This window comes from Epinephelus moara, chromosome 23, assembly GCF_006386435.1.
Source record: "Epinephelus moara isolate mb chromosome 23, YSFRI_EMoa_1.0, whole genome shotgun sequence".
In the NCBI taxonomy this organism is placed as follows: domain Eukaryota; kingdom Metazoa; phylum Chordata; class Actinopteri; order Perciformes; family Serranidae; genus Epinephelus; species Epinephelus moara.
In genome coordinates, this window is record NC_065528.1 from 2,344,443 (window position 1) to 2,369,872 (window position 25,430).

Here is a 25,430-nt window from a genome sequence, read left to right on the forward strand (position 1 = left end):
AGAGTTTCCCATCTCAGGATAAATCAACTCAGAGTTCAGGGTTAGACTCAGAGTTTGTTGAACCTCCTTCAACACTTATTCCTAATATGAACTGTTTCACATGAAACCTCAAATGCAAGACATTGATTGCATGAGATTAAGTTTGTCTGTATGAGTTTGTAAATGGCAGCCCGTGCCCTTATGTATTGTGAACATACTATTTCTCATCAAACTGTGATAACTGTGATTAAATTCAGTATATATACGTCTGCCATATGTTGCCACCCCTCAAAAATTCCTGCCCCCCTCTTGCCACCCCATAAATATTTTTCTAGATCCGCCCCTGCATCCATCCTAATGTATGGACAGAGGAAAAAAACAACCACAGCAATGAGCATATAGCACCAGAGTGTCAGAATTTAAAAAACAGGGTCAGACATCTCATCTTCAACTTTCAACTTTTATCTCATGAATTAAGACTTCATATCTGCTGCGTTTAGGGCCATTTGAGGCAGAGTCGTATTAAAAATGTTAACAGAAGCGTTCCCTGTGGATGAAGAAAAAAAAAACACGCCTGCTCCTCTCTCATCCCATCGTCCTTTGATAAAAAATGGGTCTCAGTGTTTTATTCATCAATGTCAGCGTCAAAGGCACTTGCTCCTGGTGGGAAACGATTAAAACCAGCCCTCACTCCAGTGAAAAACATCCCTGTTTTGTTCAAGTGTTCATCACTTTTTATCAGGAATCACCGTTGGCATTCAGCCCAGGCTTTGCATGACACGTCTCTCTGAACGAGCCCTCGTTTTGTTGTAATGAGGGGGAAAAACCCTGCATAAAGCGTCATTTTGCTGGAGTCAGGTGATGGAAGGGTTCAGCTCAGGGCAAACATGGAGAATGTTCCCTGGATGTTAATGAGACACCACTCTGCCATATGTTCCCACGCTCCTCCTAATCAATCCACAAGTAATTACACCATGACAGATAGAGGCATCATCAACCCCCCCACCCTACAGTACCTGTGCTCTTCACACACGTATTGGCTGTGACAGGTAGTAATAGGGAGTTAAGGAGAGTCTCTCCTCCAATTATGGGGCACAGTGGGAGCTGGAGGTGGGGCATGCAGGAGTGTCATTATATCAGTGAAGTTAATTTACTGTCCTGGTAGGCAGATATGTATGTAAATGCTGATAGAGCTTTCACCCAAATTATATAACACCATTTTTCTAACTGCCACTGGTACACTATTTGAACAATAGGTGTGGTGTGTTTTTCATGGTTTTGCCTGAGCCCATTAGTTCCAATAAAGAGCAATCTTAATGCTACATCACCAGTGCAGGATGGCAGTGCTTGTGTCCTGTATATTTTTGTACAGTAATTGGAAATGGAGACCATGTTGTCCAACCTTATAAACAGTCTATGACCAAGCTTAGCCCTCAATGCTATTGTAGCTGAATGGGGGCAAATTCCTGCTGCCAGGTTTTGTAATCTGGTGTAAAGCCTGGAATCAGACAGTGGGGAGACTGTTTTGAAGCATATCCAGGAAATTCAGTGGCAGAGGTAGTGGTCATAGGATTTAAGGTAACGTCAACATTCTGCTAAGATTATACTAAGCTTTCTTGACAGTCACACTGAAGACACACTAAGACAAATACCCCTTGCTTCTAACTGTCACATGCGTGCCAGGGCTCTGTTTGATTTCATCTATTCTGTTTACTGTGTCTAGTTTTCTGTGTGTGTGTGTTTTTCCCAGGTGAGTTGACCATGTCTTTGCACAGAATAAGTAATTTCTTGACTTGATTTCTCATGGGATAAGACACTTCTCTAAGCTTTTTTTATTTTGATTTCTTTCTAGTCTTCCCTCCATATAGTCATTTTCTGACTCTTTTATTATATCACAGTAATATCACATTATGTAGATGAACTAAAGTCTACCATCTCTGCATTTGAAGAACACCTAAAGTCAGCTGTTCACCACAGACAGCTTGCTTCTTCCCTTGTGAGATTGAGCTGCCTGTGTTTATCAGTCCCTGATGCACAGTTGCAGTTTCACAATGACTTGACATGTCCTGTCCTGTTTTTCAGCATCCTTGAGCCCTGTCTCTGCCGGGGCTTTCTGCAGCGCTACAGTTTGCCCTATCAGATTTTTTTCCTTTTTAAATGATTACGCGCTTGCTCATCTGTCACAGGCGCTTATATTTGTCATATTGCAAAGGGAGTTTCTTTGGCGAGGCAGCAAATGTTGTCAAAGATGAATCTGCCCTTTTGAGAGGAACACCCATAGCTGTTTCTAACTGGAGCAAAAATGATGAATTAGTTCAACTCAGTTCAGCAAAAGGAGAAAATAAAATCAGTGACTGTTAGATTTTGTCCTCATCTTCTTGTTTTCCCCCGTGAGGCCTTGCTGTGTTGAGCTTTGATGTTTTTCAGTTGAGAAAAAGAAAGAGGGTGAAATTTATGAGGCTATAACAGAGAAGTGTTAATGAAGCCAGTTGAGACGCCGAGGCTAAACTTATCTTAGTGTGATGTGAGTGTGAAAGGAAACGGGTTGGAAAGGATTTGATGTAACATGAAAAAAGAAGTGGTGTGTTTCAGTCAGACTCCTGTGCTGTGTTTCCCACAGAGGGGGGTGTGTGGGAGAAACTACGAACCTGTTCAGACTTGAGAGAAAGCAAATGCAGCCTTAAACACACAATACACACACACACACACACACACACACAGAGGTTGGATGATTCTGACTGGCATGTCGACTTTCTCTGATGTTGTATTGATCCAATGTTTTGTGGTTCACATGAAATGGAAAGTTGGCTGATGGGAATGTCATTAGTGTTGCAGGTATCTGATCATAAACCAAGGTCATGCACAGAGGGAAATTCTGTGGTGGCACTAGATGAAACTTTGGGGTCATCAAAGTTAATACAGTTCATTCTGAAGGGAAAAATGTCTGAACAAGAGTTATCAAGACATTTTAGGACTTAAGTGGTGAGAAGAGAGACTGACATCACTAGGGCCTTTACATTAGCATGGCTAAAAACATTGTGTTGGTAGGAATGTTTGTCATTAGTTATCAGTATGCATAATTTGACCACTTAAAATTCCAATATAATCTATTAGGTTTCTTCAAAACCTGTTCACATTTGTTTATTTGTGGCAGCCTGCCACAATATCAGCACGTTAGCACAATTTACATTGGATGTTCAAGCTGGAAATTTCACACGGTTATTCCTCCTCATTGTTCTTTACAAAAGGTACAATCCAAGAATTGAGGGACAGCGTTTTCTCACCTTTAAGCCTGCAGCGGAGGTAGTAACGGCACCAAAGCGACGTCTTTGTAAATGGGACAGCCAACAGAATGGGATCATGGTCGACATGGATGTGACGCTGTGTCAAGTGTTAATGCGTGTGACCCACCGTGGGAGGTTTAAGAAGCAGCTAGCAGCAGTTCGTAGCTGACACAAAGGAGAAAAAGAGCAGCCAAAAATGTCCACACATTGGGAAAACATTGAGGTCCGTGAGCTCCTTACCCTCTGAGCAAATGATGGGATCAGCTGCCATATAACAGGGATGGTAAATGATTGTTATTGACACGTTTTGTCATTGTAATTGTTTATAAAGCACTGCCGACACATATGTTATCTGTCACACTAGAGGCTGACGCTGTTGTTTTACATGTAACAGCTCTTTCGATTCCGCGATGCCGGTATGTTATCTAAAATCACCCACTAGAGTGGCATGCTGTCGCCGTCGTTTGATTCTGTCTGAAATTGCAAAGACAGCATAAAGAAGGGACTTCATAGTAGCTCTATAGCACCATCTCTGTGTAAATACTAAATCATTTTAGTACTATCAATCAATTTTCCAACCTACTTTAGTTAAAAGTGGCTGCGGTTTCATGGAAACTATGCTCTCTACGGTCCAGCAGAAAGTTTGCTTTCACTCACTGCAGTAGCTTCGCCTCTTAGCTATCGATCTGATCTGATCAGCTCTGATCAGTCTGACCAAAACCAGATGGACTGATTATTTATCCACCCTGCAACTCAAACTCAGGGAGAAAAAACAACTCTGCTTTTTAATTCTTACTCGTGTTACTTGTCATATCTTTATTACTACCTTTTCAGCTACAAAAGCCAGTTTAAACATGGAAATAAATTGCTTCGGTAGAGGTTAAATGTTGTGACTGAATAAGGTTACATAAAGGAGAGTGGACAATGATTGTATTCAGGTGGTTAAAGGTGAGATTACACCACCATCCCAACATAAAAGATTAATTACTACTGCAGCTACTAGACATTGCGCACAAAAAGTGAAAGTAGCGTAAATATGAATTCAGATATGAAACAAAGAGAAGTGGTTGAATTTTCTCTCTCTCTCTCTCTCACACACACACACACACACACACACACACACACACACACATTTTCCTGTCACAACATGCCTGTTTGCCTGTCATCATCCCTGATGCCTTCTACAAGCACTGGTAATTGTTAACACACACACACACGCACACACACACACACATACGTTTGTGTCAGGCTCTGCTCGCTGTCACTTTTCAAACACATAAAGGAAAAAGCAAGTGTGCTGACACTGATTTATTAGAGTGTGTGTGTGTGTAGCCTGCATTTTTAAGCTAATCTTGTCAGTGTGAAGCATGGAGACCTGTCTCAAGTATTCTGCCCACTTTATCAAACTCTGATTCTTAAGAGCTGTCGTTCAAACAAAGTCAAGACGGCTGTGATTTTATGTGTGATTAAAAGACATGTATAGTATATACTTACACACACACACACACACACACACACACACACACACACTCTTTGAGAAGTGAACAAGCTGAGCAGCTGCTTCTCGTCCTGGTGAATATAAACCATTGTGCTCTGTGGTTACAGCACTGGAGAGCTTAATGCATTTTCAGTGAAATTGCACAGATTCCATATGTGCACATACAGACAGGAGGACACTGACTGAACCTTACACAATGAAAGGAAATGAGAATGTGGGGGAGGGGTGTATGGTAGAAAGCAACTGATTGGATACATTGGTATAACTCTATCATGTTTTATTCTTATGTTCCCCCTTCCCTTTCCTCGAGGTCGCGCAGGCTTTTCACTCTGGCCATCACAATAACATGTGATGAAACTGCTGCTGAGCTCAATACTAAAGCCAGCCTTCAACCACTGGCCTTAATCTGTTTTAGGGAACAGAGGCAATACTCTCTCTCACACACACACGTGAAAACATGATTGAAAAGAATCCATCAGAATGTAATTCCTCTTCTTTAACCCTAACTCACTCTTAGATTCAATTGGAATCACTTGATTAAAGCCTCTCTTGCACATCAATACTCTAAATTTATATGTATTTTATCAGCCCCTCACTCTTTCCTCCCTGCTCCCTCTACACAGTTCAACAGTCTCTGTGTTGCAGTAAAATCACACGTACATGTTCATTAAAAACACATCACGGACCTACTTTTATACACAATTCAATAATCAATCACTGCTTTTTTTCTCTTTTTGATTCAAACAGCTTTATTAGCAAAATGAAGCCCCTAAGGGGACATGGGTGAGAAAAACTTTAATGGATGAAAAAATAAAACATGGGGGAGAAAAAAAATTATATGAATACTTCCGTGTTTTCCTGAGAAACTTTTGCATTCTACCGAGAAATACTATGCACGTATATTATATAGTACGGAGCAGTGAGCTTCTGCTGAGTGAACTGTGATCAAGCCATACTGCCTCTGAGTGAGGCAAAGGTCCTGAAAGATAAATATATGTTTTCTTCCATGTTTTTATGGCTCTGCGCTGTTGATAGCCGTGGGTTGTACATCCATATGTCCATCCCTAATGTCTCATTCTCATGAAAACGATATCTCAAGAACACTTTGAGGGAATTTAGTCAAATTTGGCACAAATGTTCACTTTGACTGGACTTTGAACTGACTAGATTTTGGTGGTCAAAGGTCAAGGTTACTGTGATCTGGTTTCCATCTTATTCTCTTAAATGCAATATCTCAAGAAGGCCTTGAGGGAGTTTACTCCAATTTGGCACAAACATCCACTTGGACTAAAGAATGAACTGATTAGAAATTGTCAGTCGGAGGTCAAAGGTCAAGGTCACTGTGACCCCATAAAACAAGTTTTTGGCGATAACTCAAGAATTCATATGCTAATTATTTCAAAACTTCACACAAATTTCTAATAGGATGAAAAAGTGAAGTGATGACATTTTATATCCAAAAGGTCAGAGGTCAACTTCACTGTGACATCACAGTGCTCTGCAAACACTTTTCTGGCCCTTATTCAGCATCATAACTCAGGAACAGAAGGGGACACATTTGGTCAGATACTAAATTGGTGACACTACTCTTGGGTGTCCACCTTGAAACTGTGCTGATTGTATAGATCTTCTGTGTTGTCAGGAGGAAGATGTGTGTGAAGCATCCATGTTTTCACGGAAATGAACAGAAATGTGAAAACATAGATGTAACTGCAACTTGACTAGCGGTAATTCTGTTCTATGTTTTCTTTTGAATGGAACCCCCAAGGGGATATGGGGAGAAAAAATAAGATCAAGCCAAGGTGAAGGTCCTGAATAATAGATTTATATGTTTTCTGACGGACAGCCTCTGAGTGAGGAAAAGGTCCTGAACGATACATATGTATGTTTTCTTGTATGTTCTTTATGTGTACTTTTACAAACATAAAAGTATTAATAATAATTTAATATAAATGCAAAATTTGCAAAGCATTTCACTCACTCAGATATCTGAACAGGCTGTATATGCTGTACGTAAAATTAAATTATCTTATTCTTATTCTTATATTGTTATGATTCTCTTCTCTTTCTGTCAGACTACCAGCGGTTGATGACAGTGGCTGAGGGCATCACCACCCTGCTGTTTCCCTTCCAGTGGCAGCATGTCTATGTTCCCATCCTGCCAGCCTCTCTCCTCCACTTCCTGGACGCTCCTGTTCCCTACCTGATGGGCCTGCAGTCCAAAGAGGGCACAGACCGCTCCAAACTGGAGCTTCCTCAGGAGGTACACAGCCTACCTATGTAGTGTTAACCCCAGAGCTTAGTGTAAGCCTCAGGTTAATACAAGTGTGAAATGATGCTGTTAGCCTGGGCTTTCTCTGGGGAATGTGGAAGGTATGTGGACTATACTAGGACTCTGGACTTGGGACTCAGGGTTTAATGACTGGAGTCAGGCTTACATTTAGGCCCGGGGGAGGGCTTGGTGAGCGCATAAACTAAAATGGAAGGTTCCCACAAGTGTAGGAAAACAAGTACTGTCAGTGTGTGCATGCACAAGCTGCAGCAGTTTGCAGTCAGTGCTCATTACTGCTGACAATACATTGTCCAAGGCCAATACCAAACACACACACACACACACACACACACACACACAGGCAGACTACAAGGCTCCCTTTTAGACAGACAGGAAATTGCAAGAAACACCTCTCTGTTAAAAACAACTTCCATACACACACACACACACACACACACACACACACACACACACACAAAATCACCTCACAGCAACGTGAGTATGAGGTGGATTTCAGTCACTGCATTCTTAACGCCCTTTTATTTCAGCCTTTACAATTGTCACACAGTGAGGAGGTGAATGTGCACTGGATTTAACCCAGTATTTAGCCCAACACATTTCATGTGTGTGTGTTCATGTGTAAAAGTGAGATAAGGCCCCAACAAAGCGGAACATCCAGGCTCGCCGGCTTCCGGCTTTGCTTACATCCCCCGACTCCCAGCGCTTGTTAATCCGGCACATTCCGTATGGATGCTAATTATCCCAGCCAACGCAGGAGGCTGCAGCAGGGCACCCACAAGCCCGTCTGTCCCCCTCCTCCCCCCGCACAGGCTCCCCCCGCCTGCCTAGACTGGTGAATCTCTCTGTTTGTGAATGATCCTTTGAAGTGGCGGTGACCTAGAAATGAGCTGATGATGAAAGAATGGCTCAAAGCAAAGCAGAGAGGACATGATGAGAGAGAGGAAACTAGGGATGTAATTGGGGAATTAATGCCAGACAAGGTTTGCCTTTCTGAACCCTGCACTTCAATCCAGCTCTTCTTCTTTTTACCTCTTGTCAGATGATAACATTAGTTGTTTGCATTGTAGACAAGAATACGTGGCACTATTATCATCCTGTTTCTACATTTTCCCCCTCTTTTTTCTTTTTGAACATATACAATTGTTCCTAGTGGGCTTTAGATCCAAACTAGGGCAGCCTTTTTGGAGACAAAGATTTGTGATATGCAGAGTTTGCTCATGTTCTTTGAGCTTTTTTTTTTTTTTTGTCGTCTCACAAAACATTGAAGAAAAGTCAAAGTATCTGAGCCTAACCAAGCCCAAAAAACCCAGATTTGAAAACTTTGATGAATATAGTAGTCTTATGAAGAGTAAAGGTTTTAGTGGCAACAAATACTTCTGTGTTCAGATTCCTGACTTGAGTTGTGTTCAGGGGTAACCTGAAAGCAGTGGTTCTCAAAGTTTCTCTGCCATGGCCCCTGTTAGAAGCTGAAAAAAGTTCATGCCCCTCAACCTTAGAGTTTGTATGCCTCCGCACCGGTGATAGCCATAGCCAGAGGCATTATGTTTGCGGGTTGTCCATCTGTCTCATTCTCCTGAATGCAGTTTCCAAAGAACACCTCAAGGGAATTTTGGCACAAATGTCCACTTGGACTTAAGGCCTTTGCACACTGAGTCTGGGTTTTTGTTTTTTTTTGTTTTTTCAGATGCATGTTTTTTTTTATCTTGCATCCAGAAAGCGTTACGCACAGAAACCTTGCACACTGATTCTGATGTGTTTTATTGATCTATTTGTTGTGAAAATTCGCAATATGTGACAAAATGAGAAGACACATTTTCTACTTTGCCTTTCTCCAATCTCTACCTATCTGGCTGTCACCACTCCCATCCTGTCTTTCATTTGGCACCACAGCTGCATGAAGGGGTGGAGCTGTCCTCCCTTTTTGTCCTCCACATTCTATGTGCAGTCCACATCCTCCTCCTACTCCTCTTCCTCATCATCGACCTGAATATTACTATTTGAAAGTGAGCTGTCTGAGTCATGAAATTATTCTGTACACCCCGTTCCTCTTTCCTGCCACCCATTTTTCTTCACTGATTCTTGGTCAAACAGCCCTCTTAAGGCTTCTGACGGATGTGAAAAACATAAAAAAAATCGAACCTGATCAGAAAATTTTAATGAGAGACTAAAGTTTTACACTCAGTATATAAATGTGATTGACACAACATGAAGTCGTATTTATTTAGACGTACAACACTCAACAGACTCAGTGTGCAAAGGCCTTTTAATGATGAACTGATTAGCTGTTATTGGTCAGAGGGCAAGGTCACTGTGACCTCATCTGTCTCATTATTGTAAACACGATATCTAAAGAAAGCCTTAAGAGAAGTTTTTCAAATTTGGTACAAACTTTAGTTTTGGCTTGAGGATGAACTAATTTGATTTTGGTTATTGAAGGTCAAGGTCAACGTGACCTCGTCTGTCACATTCTTGGAAACGTGATTTCTCAAGAACACCTAGAGTGGGGTTGCCCACTAGCTCACTTGGTAGAGCGGGCATCCCATGTACAAAGCCCATGTCCTTGCTGCAGCGGCCACAGGTTCAGTTCTAACCCCAGCTCCTTGCTGCATGTCATCCCCTCTCTCTCTTCCCCCTTCATGTTAAAGGGAAAATGCCCAAAACAATCTTTAAAAAAGAATGTCTTGAGAGAATGTCTTCAGATATGGCAAAAATGTAATCTTTGACTCAAGGATGAATTCATTAGATTTTGGTTGTCAGTGGTCAAGGTCACCATGACTTTGCATCCATCTCATTCTCGTGAACACAAGGCCTTGAGAAAATTTCCTCAAATTTAGCACAAACATCCACTTGGACTGAGGAACGAACTGAGTCGAATATGATCATCAAAGGTCAAGCTCACTGTGACCTCATAAAACATGTTTTTGCCATAACTCAGGATTTCATACGCTAATTATGACAACATTTCACACAAATGTAAGATAAAATGATGAAGTGATATTTTATATCCAAAAGGTCAACTTCACTGTGACATCATAACGTTCTGCAAAAACATTTTTCTGATTCTGTTTCACTCCATGTCTTTCCCGGGTTATCCATGCAGTGGCTCTGTGCCCCCCCCCCAGGGGGCTTTACCCACAGTGTGAGAACCACTGTTCAAGTATCAGGTACAGGTGCTTAATTAAGCAATAAGCCATTTGAGGTTGGGGTTTACAGAGCTGTTAAAGAAGCTAAGGGGCGTTGTAAGACAGACAGAGAGCAGAAAAAATGCAATAATTTATTGATGAAAAATAACCATTCTTCGACCAAACAATGAAGTTCTTCAGTGACATTTAGCAGAATGGTTGCCAAGCAACACACAGACTCCCTGTTAGGAGAAAGAAACAGAAAGTTCTCATCACCATGTTGCAGTTAGATTATGTATCTATCGTCAGCAACTTTTACACTCACTTTCCTCAAGCTGTTGTCATTTGCCAGCAATATCATTTTGTAAAACAGTGTAGCCAGGTTACTGAGTAGCCAAGCTACACTGCAAATACACAGCTTGCAATCGACAGCATGGCTAGAGAAAAGTGAGCATTATAGGCTACAAATGAAAACGGGCAAGCTGGCTAAAGTTACATGCATGGTTAACTAACCTTAGATCATTGTTGTAGTTGTCGACTTAGGATGGAGATGAAAGGCTGGTGGATTGGGCAGCAGCGACAGGTATTTCTCCAATGAAGTGTCAGGACACAATAGGTACTCTGGCCGCTCAAACATAATTCCCTACAGGCTCTATTTAGCCCCTTTCCCAGTGTACAAAAAACCCACTGACACTGGCAACATTTTGGCTTTTGTCTTCAATAGATCTTATTGATTTTTTTTTTTCCTCATGCATTCATTGAATGACAGCGAAGCATACCGCCAACCATTCTCATCCATTGATAAATGCTCCAGGCCAGACCCAGTACACGCTGGAGGGATTATACATCTTGTCTGGCCTGGGAATGCCTTGGGGTCCCTCAGGAGGGCCTGGAAAGCATTGCTGGGGAGAGGGGCATCTGGAATACCCAGCTTTGGATAAGTGGTTGAAAATGGATGGATGGATGGATGGATGGATGGATGGATGGATGGATGGATGGATGGATATATTTTAAAGGCTAATGCTGAGAACAGGAAACACATTGCTAAAAGTAGATCCAAGAAACATGAGCAGTTGGACAGTTAATAAACAAACATCCAGGTTAGTCAAACTCCCAACATTTGGAAGAGAAAACAACAGTGAACATTAGGATTTTTACCCAGAATATCCATTAGAAACATTCATCATAGTTTACAGGATGCATTCCTTATCTTCACGCTGTAGTGATGTTCCAGATCTCCCAGCTTGGTTTCATGCTTTGTACTATTGAAATAGAAAATTAATCTGTTGTTATTGCACAGCTGGTTTGTTTTTCCAGCTGTTCTAACAATAAAACTGTAGCATTGCAATAGCCTACGTTGGGCAGCCCATATCTGGATGTTGGAGATTCCACCAGCACATGAACACACCACACACTGGGGTCTGACCTGGAAATTTCAATCTGGAGGTTTTCCATCACTCCTGTTTAAAATGAGAGTTTATATCTGTGTTTTCTGGCATGTGTATATGAGTGAGTTCCTGTTCCTGTGGTTTTGAGTGGTTTAGAGTATTATCAGGTCTTACTTTAATCCCATGTAAGGGTGTGATGATAACTCCATTTTGTCAGATTTAGGTTGATCTCCCACAATGTGCTATTATCAATCACACACTGACCCACATTTTCCATACTCAACATCTCCCAGCCCCCATCATACCTCCTAAAACCAATCTGTCCTCAACATGCATCCTGATGATACCTGTCCCAGCATTCTGGGCTCACACTGAGCCTGCTTCTTCTGTCAGAAACTGTGATGTAGAGATTTAATTAAGTTTCAGTTTATAGGGATCATTGTCTATTTCTGAACTATATTGTTGTAATAATACATTTTTCTGTCCCAGGCCAATCTGTGCTTTGTGGACATTGACAACCACTACATCGAGCTTCCAGAGGATTTCCCCCAGTTTCCAAATAAGAGCGAGTTCATCCAGGAGCTCAGCGAGGTGCTGCTTAGCTTTGGCATTTCTGCCAACACAGGGGCCCCACCACGGACCCGCACAACTCCTGGCAGTGCTCCCGGCAGCGCCCCCGGCAGCACCCCCTCCACCCCTGGCAGGGAGCGTAAGACTGTTGCTCTCCGGCAGCTGGAGGACGACGGGCGTAACGGCAACCTTGCAGGGGAGGAGCTGGCTGTGCTGGAGCTGCTGCAGGGAAATGCTACACTGGAAAGACTACAGGCCCTGACCAAGCGCACTGGGGTGACAGTGGCCCGCGTGGACGCCCTGAGGGCTGGAGTCAAAGCTCAGGGAACTGAGGGGCAAGGGGGCCGGACTGCAGCCGAAGAGGAGGAGCTAAGGAACGCCAAGCTGAATGTCCAGCTAAGGGAGGTGTTTGCCAGCCGCTTCACTACCATGTTTGCAGACTACGAAGCCTTTGTCATCCAGAGCGCCCCAGACCTGGAGTCCTGGCTCACCAACAGGGAGCAGATGCACAACTTTGACAAGGTGATGAAATCAAGCACAAACACATAGAGTGCAGAAAATTTGACACAAATGTCGACTTTAACATAATGATAAACTGATTCAGTTTTGGTGGTCAAAGTCACTATGACCTTGTCTGTCTTATTTTGAGAAAACAAAATGTCAAGAACAGTTTGAGTGATCTTTTAAAAAATTTGGCACAAACTCTCACTTGGACTCAACGATGAACTGATTGGATTTTGGTGGTCAGAGGTCAAGGTTATTGTGACCTTGTGTCCATCTCATTTTGTGAGTGCAATATCTCAAGAAGGCCTTGAGGGAGTTTACTCAAATTTGGCACAAACGTCCACATGGGCTCAAGAATGAACTGATTAGAAGAAGGTCATTATCGTTGTGACCTAACAAAATATGTTTTTGACCATAACTCAAGAATTCATTGGTGAGTACACCTGGACTCAACGATAAACTGATTAGAATTTGGTGGTCAAAGGTGAAGGTCACTGTGACTTCACAAAAAATGTGTTTGTCCATAACTCAAGAATTCATGCACTAATTATGACAATATGTCACACAAATGTCTAATAGGATAAAATAATGAAGTGATGACATTTGATATCCAAAAGGTCAAAAGTCAGCTTCATTGTGACATCATAATGTTCTGCAAAATAACTTTTCTTGCCATTATTGAACATCATATCTCAGGAACAGAAGGAGAGACATTTGGGAAGATAATGAATTGGTGACACTAATCTTGGATGTCCACCTTGAAACTGTGCTGATACAATAGATATTCTGTGCTTCTAGGGGTGTGTGAAGCATCCATGTTTTCACAGACACAAATGTAAACTGTTAATGCAACTTGACTGGTTCTCAGAGGCATACAGCCACAAGGCTGTAATTGTAGTTTTTTAAGTATGTGTTTGTCTTTTTAGTGCAAAGAAAGGCTAACACACACTGTGCCCATGTTGTACAGAGAAAGGAAAGAGAGAACTGGGACATAGTCATCTGAATAATTATTTGAGAGTGAAATTGGATTGTGTGTGTGTAACACTGGAAAACAAATTCAGGTAGAAATGTCACGTGCCTGGGTGATTAATTTCACCCTGCGTTAAGTGCGCTGTGGGGGCTCTAAATGACAGTGTTTGCATACCACATGCAGTACATTCCCTTGTGAATACTGTAAATGCCATCTACTGCATACTTTTGACAATTGCTCTGCTGTTGTAAATAGATTTATATCTTATGAAGCAGTAATTAAATGTTTGATATTGAAAAAATCCCTTAAATAATGGGAACATACTCAATAGAATTGTCAGGCTTACTGGTGTGAGTCTACAGGTGGTTTATGTCAGGTCACATATCTCCTGCCCACTCTTCTTTTATTAACACAAAACTTACATTTTAAAAGTCAATTTACTAGTGAAACACCTGCACTGATGTTTGTTGGTAGTTTTTGTAAACATCTCTATCCCCACTGACTTGGCAAGCAATAGAAATGTGTATGGCAGCCACAGCAGTGGGAAAGACAGCCCTGTTATTATCTATACTATGATTCAGAACAGACCAGCTCACAGTTTAATTGGTCTCATTTCTTTCTTTCTTTTTCGACAAACAGGTGAATAAGCTGGAAACTGTTATTTGAGCGAAGCCATAAATGCTGCTGTACATACAGTACAAGTCAGAGTGTTTTTTCCCCTACAGCAGAATTATAATGTGTGCTTCCAGATCTTTCTCTAGTGCTGACACAGATCTGGCTACGTGAGACTACTATACAAATGAACATTCTTTAAAAAACGATTAAAAAAAAGCTTAGTTTCTGTATGAAAAAATGCTGCCTTAGTGTGGACATATTCTAAATGTTTTTCCACTTTTCTGTAAATGTACTATTAATACACACTATAAATGTTTTACATCTGCCTATAACACAGATGATCACATTGATTGAATGAGTATTAGGTTTTTTTTTATGCTGTCTTTAATTTGCCGGAACAAGCTGCACCGTTAGCTGATATATTATACTTGTATCTCTGCCTGCTCCAGGCCTCATTCCTGTCAGACCAGCCGGAGCCCTACCTGCCCTTCCTCTCCCACTTCATCGAGACACAGATGTTTGCCACATTCATCGACAACAAGATCATGTCCCAGTGGGAGGAGAAGGAGCCACTGCTCCGCGTCTTTGATGCTCGCATCGACAAGGCCCGCCTCTACAATGTCCGTGCTCCCAGCCTCCGATCCTCCAGCTACCAGAGGTGCTCCATCCTCAAGGAGTCTGGTAAGCTCGGCACAGAGAGGTGTGAGTGCTTAAACATGTTCAAGTGAGCTTTACTTCGCATAATTTAACACGACACATGATTAGAATTGGAACAAAAGTGTTTGGAGAGATCTCTCCACCGGTAGAGGGATCCAGAATGGTAGTGTTTTGATTCACAGCAGGAAAGGAGCTCATTGATCAGCATGCTGTTCATGTGCGTCCGTCCTTCAAAGCATGCCAATCATCCATCAGCCGAGGCCAGACAGGATTGCACTGTGCCATGCAATTTAAAAACACACAGAAACACTCCTCATCCATCTCTCTGCCTCCTCCTCCATTTCTCCTTCCCCTTCTTGTCTCTCATTTATCGTGTGGAAGCAGCTCAGCTCTCCCCAGTGACCAGAAAACCACACTTCTCATTTCTTCACATCCCAACACAGCAAACACTCCATCATTCTTTCTCTCACTTAAGCACAAACACACTCTCTGACGCTGTCTTACTGCAAGAGTGTTTGGTCAGGTCTTTTTTTCTTCTTATTTTCTCAATTAGTGCTGCTTGGCTTTCCCTTCATTAAGCCTTTAATTGGTGCTGAATGTGCAGCATGAGGCAGGAGGTCAGACTCAGGACTGACTCAGACTGGTGGAGGCCAACAGGGAATCTATGAAGCTGCATGTGTCTGGGTTTTTTTTTTGGATTACTGATGTTCATACAGCCGGAAAAGAGCAGGATTCCAGGCTCACTTGTGTATTTAAAAATTAAGAACCTAAGTTTTGTAAAAATGCTATGGTAATTTGCATATATCTAACCTGACAAAATGTTGTTTGATCTGAGCTTCTCTGTGGATTGTTGTGGTAAACTGGTCTGGCAGCACCCGCATTTGGCTTGCTCTTTGCTACCGCTCTGCACTGTGCTCATATCAATTCAATCAATCAATCAATTTTATTTATAAAGCCCAATATCACAAATCACAATTTGCCTCACAGGGCTTTACAGCATACGACATCCCTCTGTCCTTATGACCCTCACAGCGGATAAGGAAAAACTCCCCAAAAAAAACCCTTTAACGGGGAAAAAAACGGTAGAAACCTCAGGAAGAGCAACTGAGGAGGGATCCCTCTTCCAGGACGGAATCAGAATGCTGTCATCACACAAGCATTGTGCCAACCTTTTCAGTTCCCCCCTGGTTATCACAGTTAGCTTTGTCAGCACTGTTGCCGTTGTTTGCCGTTGTTTATGGAGTTAGCACCATTAGCTGCTAGCTGCCAACTCAGCCACCTCCATGTTGATAGCTGTGTTCTCATGCGCTCAGAATTTTGCATAGAGCCCCTTTAGCAATAATCTAAACTGTTACATAGGCCTACATATAAATATTCAATATTTACCAACAAATTATCAAAAAATAAAGTTTCTAAAAGTTTCATTAGTGATGTCAGAAATGACTAAGTTAACATGTTAGGTTAGCCTATTCAGATATTTCTCACTTGCTCCAACTGCTTGAATAAGGCTGTTTCATGAAAAACATATATCTGCGTGTATGTAAAAACCAGCACCAGGATATGGTTAGCCTAGTTTAGCATACAGACTGGAAGCTGCAGAAAGTAGCTAGCCCGGCTCTGTCCAGTTAAAGAATATCCCTACCAACATATAAAGCTGTTGCATTAACTAATGTTTTGGTTACTTGGGGGCTGTGAAACAAGCCGTACAGACAACACTAACAGAGTTTCCCCTTTAAAGGTATTGAAATGTTAGCAAACAGCTGCCTACTTACAAATCCGGCACACGTGCAGCACATTAGCATTCAGCTAGAGTCTGTTTCTTGCCACCAGGTGAACATAAGTTCAATGTTCACACTTTTTTTAGCTCTGGTTATGGTCTCCATCAACTCCAGAGAAAAAAATGTGGCTCCTTTGTTGCTGAATGCTCCACATTGTCACTAGCTCGTTTAGCATGCTGTCTATCTGTTTGTCTGTCTGCTGAGCAGGTAGTGGATGCAGATAAAGTTTTTTTTAGAGCTTTTTCTCTAAAAACTGCTGCAAAACAATGAACTAAAAGATGCTAAGATGCTACATAAAGCTGAGGGGAACAGCATCACTATGAGCGACACCTTCCACATGAGTCTTTTTTTCCCACATTGATATGAAAATATTAATTAGCTTCAACATGAGAGTGATTCTAATCTTTTCAACTCTTTTGGAAAGAAAAAGTAATTATAGTGTTACTGTAGAGTATACTGTGTGTACTTTATATATCCATAGTTAGTAGCTGTTTAACAGAAACATTTCAGCATTGTCTGAAACAGTAGGGGCTAGTATACCCTAATGAAAACAAAAATGCAGAATATGACTTTAGGAAATGTTATGAGCTCATACTGAAACCGTTTTAAAAACTGTTATATCATGGTACATCTGATATATCAGACATTACAATGATTAAAACACAGCTGTTGCTGTAACTATATATATGACAGGACAGACAGTGATTATATCAACTTTCAGTTTGCCTCAGTATTCTCAGTTTTGCAGCGTTTACTAGCTGTGATCATTATCTTCCTCTGTACGAATGATCATTTAAGCCACTTCTTCCCTGCATTCTTCTGGTGTGCGCGCACACGTTGGCTTGTTGTGACCCACACTGTTTCATGCTAATGGGCCGAGCGATGTAAAGCTTTAATTGCTGATGGGCAGCTTATTTGGGGGCGATGGTGCATGCTGGTACCCAATTACCCAGACGACAGGCAGCCTTCCCCTCCGCCTGCCTTCCCCTGTGACGACTCGCTCCGGTGCCCTCGCTTACTGCTCACTCCACAGCTAAGATTAATATTGCAGCTCCTGTCTGAGGAGTTCAGTCACACACAAGTTCAGTGCTCAAACAGGGGCAACATAACCCAGACAGTTTGACAACAAGCAGTGGCACTGACAGGCGGACGATAAGGTAGTTTGCAATGTTAGGAGAAAATAAAGCAGGTGAAAGTCTGAGTGTGTTTGTGGATCCCTGGGGTGAGAGAGGGAGGAGGAGAGTGAGATGAGAGCACAGCATACTTCATCTGTGATTTATAATCTGAACAACCTGTTTTGAAGTCCAGCCAGTTTTTCTCTTCTTGGCTAATGAGCATCTGTCAGAGCATATTATACTGTCTTCATTAGGCGAGGAGCAGTGTGTGTGTGTGTGTGTGTGTGTGTGTGTGTGTGTGTGTGTGTGTGTTAGAGTTATTTGTCATTGTTCGTGTTTGTCAGGTCTTGTTCTCCATTTGTTTACATAGCAATCTCTTTGGCTACATTCCCACAATGCAGCTGAAGTGTGTGTACTCATTATGTCCTAGTGCCAAGTTGCTGAAATGTGGGAGTACTTTTGGGTAATAATTTTACCATGTGAAGGTTTAGAGATGTTGCTATGCTCTCAGATCTCAATAATTACTTTGGTGAGTACAATGGTCCTCATGCATAAACAGTGCGTACACACAAATCTGTGCTGAAGCTGTGTGTATGAACGTTTTAGTAGAAATCTGTAATACATAAATATTTTCTTACCTGAACTTGTTCCTACTCTGCAAACAAATTTAGAGCTGCCTCAGACCATATGTGCTGAATGCACAAATGATAAAGGCCTGACTGTCTCAGAAAATGCAAACACACACCTTTTAACTAAATGCATAACATATTTAAACCATGATTATCTTAAAAGGCTTTAATATACAATATTTAAAACTGTTAATTTACTAACGCATTGGTCAATTGTATTAACTACTTATGAAATTGACGCCCATTCATCCTCATCAATTATTAGTTAAAAAATTCCAAAATGGAGTGTCCCTGTTTTTCTTTTATAGAAATTTGTTAAGATATCTAGCCTAGATGGAAAATATTGCAGCTCATGCTTTCAGTTGAGAGCGCATCTTTAGAGACCGACATAACGTGAAGACAAATGGCTTATAAGTCAACTGCCAAGAAAAGTTTTGCTGCAGCTGCGTAATTCCCTGGAATAGCATTTAAGTCATCAAACAGACCGCTCTCACCCAATAACCTCTCAAGTCCCGTCCACCATTTGTTTCCTTGGCCGAAGCGCATGTGTGGTGAATCTGATGGTAATTTTACGTGTGCAGTTGTTTAATGTGCACAGTGAGAACATTTCTACACACATATTAATGAATGAGGCCTAATGAAAGTGGATTAGGTGTGTTATCAAACAACTGGAGTGCTTTATGTGTCACTAAATATTTTTGAAACTATTGTTGAAACAGTGTCAAATTCCCTTCAGTAACATGCTCTTACTGGACTCCTCCAAATGTCTACATTCTGTTGGGCTTAGTCTGACCATGATATTATTGTGTCTCCCCTGCAGCTCAGGCCATTGAGCAGCGGCTGATGAAGATCGACCACACCGCCATCCACCCGCACTTGCTGGACATGAAGATCGGTCAGGGCAAATATGAGCAGGGATTTTTCCCCAGACTGCAGGCCGATGTGCTCAACACGGGGCCGACCAATAACAAGTGAGTCAGTTTCCACCTCGTGACTCAAATACACACATAAAACCAGCAGATGAAGTCAGCACTGAACACCTACACTTTACAGGCTGGCTGGGTTGATTTTTACACTGTTGCTTCCTGTGTCATGTCAGGGAAATGACTGAAAATACACATTTTGTTTGCTGTATTTTAGAATATGCTTTTCATTAAATATAAAAAAAAATGAATAGTTCCACTTTTTAGGAAGTTCTGTACGCCTATTAGGGATGTCACAGTGAGGAACTTTTCCCACCATTAAATTTGTGACATCAATTACTGATTTCACTTGACAGTTTACAAGAAGATATTCATCGATGATGTGCATTATCTGTAGACCGCTTACGCTTTATCTTTAACATTAGGTCTTTAGAACTTCCCCTTACTTTAAACAACATGGAACAAAAACAGTTGGTGCGGCTGTGGCAGCAGCTGCTTTTCTTTTTAATACACATGTTAAAGTTATTTTTCTTTTGGGCTGTGGCTCGGGCTCAGCTCCCTCCTCTTCATCCCCCACAGGGTGCGCTCTCCACCTGAGGATGACCTTTCTTCCTCTGCCATCTCTCTCTTCTTCTTGGTCCCCTTAACATTTGTGTCATATTCACCTTGATAGCGCATGTCCATGAAGGTGGCCTTGCACCTAAGATTTGTGCCTGCTTCTGGCAGAGCTCACTACAGTCATACCGCCATCTTTACTTTGGAGAGAAGAGTAGAATGGCAGCGTCACCATATTCTGGAGTTTTGTGCTGCGACTCTGCAGCTACTATACATAGCAGGCACTTTCACTTTGGAATTCTAGTGACCGTAGTCTGACAGTGTATTGATAACTCTGAGTGTTAATAACTTGTATTTCAAAGGGTTTTAAAACTATTTTCGAACCGGTCTAATTACACATTGTTGTACCTGCAGGTGGTCGCACAGGACGGTGACAGCTCAGCGAAGGAAAGACCGTCACAGACAACAGACGGAGCATCTGGGCCTCGACAACGACCTGAAAGAGGTAAAAAAAAACTCCTCACAACCAACTCATAACCTGTCCCCTCCTCTGCTCGCTAACGTTATGTAGTCTTCATGTCTTTAATTTCTCTGTATGTGTCATGGCTTCATATTTTTGTTTGTTCTGTTTGAGCTTTCTTTGTTTCTTTTTCATCCTTTCTGAAGTCTTCATGTGCATGCTGCCTTCTGTTGTCTTTTCCATTTCTTCTCTTTTTGTTCTGTCCTCTCTTGTCTGCTCATGCGTCCTGTGCCTGTCGGGGGTCGGCTCGTACCCCTCTTCCTCCTCCACCTCCTCCTCCTCAGCAGGTGGAGGGCTGTCTGGTCCTGCAGAACTCCATGGCGTTTTGGGAGTGGGACAAAGCGTCCCCTCCGCCTATCAAACCGCCTAAAAAATCTGCCTCTGCGTCCTGCCTGGTATGTGGAGGAGCTGCCTGTGTAGTGGACTCCCTCTCTCAGAACCCTCCACCCCCACACCTTACACTCTTACCCAGGGTTCCCGAAGATTTTGTGTGCAATTCAATCCTTATCCATTGCTGTCCTTAAGATTTCAGTCCTGGTTGATTTTGCGACACTCTGTGTTTAATACTACACCAAACCATCATTGAGCTGGTGCTTTGCCAGAAATGCAACATTAGAGCAGAGCAGAGACCCAGTGTTTCAACTCTGAATGTGAAGCAGCAGCAGCAGTAGAATGTCCTGGTTGCTGTAGCAGTATAATCCAGCTCTGATTTGGTGTAAAGAGACTGAACCGTAAACAGTGAGGCTGATACCATGAGATTATATTTTGCTGGATTACATGCATGTGTCAATCCCTGGTCCTCAGATCTGAGTAGCCAAAGTCATGGTAAAGTTGCTGTGATTTGGACAAAATTGCAAGGTTGTACAGTAGGGATGCACCATAGTATCTGCACGTCATTGGTATCGGCCAATATCAGCTTTAAAATAAGCCATCAGAATGCTTTTTTGTTATTTCACACAATGAATGAATATTACATACATTTAAAAGCATTCTTTTTCATGTCTCCCTCTGCTGGTGGCCCATCACAATAAGAATATGCGTGCATAATATCATGTTATTTGCACCACAGAAGAGACTTGATGATCACAAAAATTAGGTGGGAAAAAAAGTGGATATATCGGTATTTGTTATGGGCCAAGTATGTTGTCATATACCGATATTGGATATCAGCAAAAAATCCAATATCGTGTATCCCTATAGTGCAGAATTCATGAGAATTGGCTAAATTTGTATTAATTATTGGGATCGCAACATCCCGGAGAGACTAAAAAATGAAGACTGTTAGCCACTGGTCACCAGGCATATTAGCATGTCAAAATTGAACTCCTCCCAAAAGCACTGCACACATGAACTGTTCCTCGACTGGCAAATCCACTGATGGTAGCAGTATATTTTCATTTCAGCCTAAAAGTTCATTTTTAAAAAAAGGTTGCACTTAGATATCTGAGCTGAAACGCTACATTAACCAAAAGCAGGAGCAGATGGAAGGTTTTTACTACAAGGATGTAATCTGAGCCATAGAATATTGTGGAAAAGTTTTGATTCTTCACTTATGACTTTAGTGGGAACCAAGCTCACCTCCCAACACACCCCAATGCACATACCCCATGTAAAAGGACGCCCCAGCTTTCACTCCGCTCCTGTGTCACACCCTCTCCTCTTACCTGACATCAATCAAGTCCTGTGAAGTGTTGATTTTCACTGTTTGTCACTTTAAAAAATGGCACCAGCTGATTGAAAGCAGATGAAGATATCTGTGTCAGGTGGAAGTGACTGTTTTTTGACCCATAGTGTTAACTCACAGCAGGGCTGTGTGTGCACTGAAGTTGAATATCTTAACCTTTTAGCATGTGTGCATTAAAAACTAAGCAACAGATAAATCATTTCTCCTACTGCCTGTATTGTTAAGGCCTGACCAGAGTGCATGGTCACTAGGGCTCACTAACTGCTTCTGTTTCATCTCCAGAAATACATGCAGGAGGCCCGCAGCCTGGGGAAGAACCTGCGACAGCCTAAACTGTCTGATCTGTCTCCTGCCGTCATCGCCCAGACCAACTGGAAGTTTGTGGAGGGGCTGCTCAAGGAGTGTCGCATGAAGGTGAAACATAAAGCTACAGCATGTCACTGCACTGTGATCCATTAGTACACTCACTGACCTCCTGACATGACATGACAGAGTTCATTCATCATGTTGCATCAAGACTAAATTATTGTCAAATTTGTTTATAGTTTACATTTCAATTTCAATTTTGTTTATAAAGCCCAATATCACAAATCACACTTTGCCTCAGAGGGCTTTACAGCATACTACATCCCTCTGACCCTCACAGTGGATAAGGAAAACCTCAGGAAGAGCAACTGAGGAGGAATCCCTCTAGGAAAACCTCAGGAAGAGCAACTGAGGAGGAATCCCTCTTGCAGGACGGACAGACGTGCAATAGATGTCGTACAGAACAGATCAACATAATAAATTTACAGTAATCCATATGACATTGCCTTATAAAATATCACCTGGTAGGCTTTATTACTTTTTTATGCATTTTCTTTACTTATTTATCAAGTTTTTTGCCTTAGTGCCGGCAATGGCTAGAGGTATTATGTTTAAGGGTTGTCTGTCTGTCCCACCCTTGTGAACCTGATATCTAAAGAACACCCCAAGGGAATTTCTTCAAACTGCAAAAATGTCCACTTGGACTCAAGAATGAACTGATTAGAATTTTGTGGTCAAAGGTCAAGCTCAGTGTGACTTGTTACACAAAGTATGTTTTTGGCCATAACTCAATAATTCATATGCTTATTCTGACAACACGTCACATAAATGTCTTATATGATAAAATAATGAAGTGATGACATTTTTTGTCGAAAAAGGTCAACTTCACTGTGACATCATAATGTTCTACATAAAACACTTTTCTGGCCATTATTCAATGTGATATCAGGAAAGGAGACATTTGGTCAGATAAATGAATTGGTGACACTCATTTTGGATGCCCACCTTGAAACTGTGCTGATTGCAGAGATCTTCTATGCTGTCAGGTGGAAGACGTGTGTGAAGCATCCATATTTTCACAGACATAGATGTAAACTCTAAGAGAAACTTGACTGGTGTGTGGAGGCATACAGCTGTGGGGCTGTAATTCCAGTCCATTTTCTGGATTCCTCAGTATAATTATTTAGCTTTTTTGAAAAATAAGTGAGTTTGAAATAGAATAATAAAAGACAAATGCTCTCTGTAACTTTGAAAAATTGAGTTTCAACCATGGCACTATGTTCAGTACACTGGCATTATTCAACAATAAAAAAACAATAATTCCAGATGATGATCTGTCGAACTCTACATCTGGACTATCCCTTCAAAACATATGTATAGTTATCCTGGCACTCCTATTGCTTATTCAAACAGCATCTTTGTGCATTTGTGTGTGTGTGTGTGTGTGTGTGTGTGTGTGTGTGTGTGTGTGTGTGTGTGTTCAGACCAAACGTATGCTGGTGGAGAAGATGGGCCGGGAGGCAGTGGAGCTGGGCCACGGTGAGGCCAACATCACCGGACTGGAGGAGAACACTCTGATCGCCAGCCTATGTGACCTGCTGGAGAGGATCTGGAGCCACGGGCTGCAGGTCAAACAGGTCAGCACACACACACACACACACACACACACACACACACACACACTTTAACACTCCGGTAAACACATGAAGCTTCATACTGTCACTAGCCTGTGCACATGCATTACACATTTATAATAAAGCAAATCTGATGGCACACAGACACTCTGCTGTCAGTATAAACGCATTGTGCTTAATCAGGTTTGTATGATCATATTGGATATTGAGGTTAAGAGGTTATTGCCTGATAAATCCTCTTTGTGTGTGTATAATCTTCCTCCTCATCAGTGGATGCTTTAGCTGTCTGTATGTGTGTTGTGTGACCTCTCAGGGAAAGTCGGCCCTGTGGTCCCACCTGCTGCACTACCAGGCCCGAGAGGAGAAGCTGGAGCAGCAGCAGGCTGAGTCACCTGGTAAAACACACACATACACACTCACTGTCTGCCCTGTGTTATCTAACACACATTTCTGATAGTAACAAAGCCATCATATCCTGTATGTCTCTTCAACAGTGTCACATGTCCCTGAGAGGAGGAAGTCTGACTCTTCCATAGCGATGCCGTCTCTACGTGTGTCGCTCATACAGGATATGAGGTATTTCATTGCTGAATTACATGCACATTGGCATATATTTTCCACTTCCAGTAACCTGATGTCAGATTTGCTTTCTGACACCAACACCTGACATCAGAATCAGAGAATTAGCTCCTCTATCTGAAGCTGTGTCTTTGCACTGACCATATAGTAAATGAACAGATAACTCACAGGCAACTGTCAGTGATAACAAAAGTAATACAGTATATGTTTGGGTTTTTGACTGGTGGGCAGACAAAGCAAGACATCTGAGGATGTCAACTTGCTCTATGAGGAATTGTGATTGGTACTTTTTTACTACTGTCCTGATATTCAATAGACCAAATAGTAATACAATGAGAAAATAATCACCTGACCTGCAGCTCTCACTGTGGCCACTATGCCAAATTCACTCTACAGTCTGGTGCTTAATATACAGCACAAAACCCTCTGTCTCTAGGTGCTGTTGAAAAGCAATCTGGGAAATGAAGGAATCAAGTCATGTCAGTTTGGTTAATATAACCTAAAATCCTCAGAATTTGCCTTAGACCCCAGTTTCAAGTAAGAAAAAAAAACACAAAAAAACTTTGAACAGGAGCCATTATGTCAGCTTTTCAAAGTCAGACTCCATTTAGAAAAAAAGCGATTTTACATTGCTGAACACAGGAGCTGCTGCTCTACTGCTGCCTCGATCAGTTAGTTTGTACTGCTGTGGGACTTTGGTGTTTAAAGGGTTGGATCAGATTCACCAAAACACACAATAACACTAACTAACTAATTGAGGCAGTGCTAGACCAGCAACTTCTGTGTTCCGCGAACTAAAATGCCTTTTTATGCCTTGCCATGGCCAA

The 25,430-nt window shown here is 41.9% G+C and overlaps 1 protein-coding gene across 4 annotated transcripts in view; it reads left to right on the plus strand.

The window, feature by feature from the left end:
• Nucleotides 1–25,430, plus strand: part of LOC126384769 (DENN domain-containing protein 5B-like) — a 123,293-nt gene that overhangs the window by 74,648 nt on the left and 23,215 nt on the right. For all 4 annotated transcript variants that reach the window (XM_050036043.1, XM_050036044.1, XM_050036045.1 and 1 more), the window contains 9 exons: nt 6,837–7,024; nt 12,054–12,656; nt 14,673–14,904; nt 19,223–19,373; nt 20,295–20,385; nt 22,367–22,498; nt 23,875–24,027; nt 24,338–24,419; nt 24,519–24,600. In XM_050036043.1, the coding sequence (XP_049892000.1) occupies nt 6,837–7,024; nt 12,054–12,656; nt 14,673–14,904; nt 19,223–19,373; nt 20,295–20,385; nt 22,367–22,498; nt 23,875–24,027; nt 24,338–24,419; nt 24,519–24,600 (1,714 nt within the window). The remainder of the gene's footprint in view (nt 1–6,836; nt 7,025–12,053; nt 12,657–14,672; nt 14,905–19,222; nt 19,374–20,294; nt 20,386–22,366; nt 22,499–23,874; nt 24,028–24,337; nt 24,420–24,518; nt 24,601–25,430) is intronic.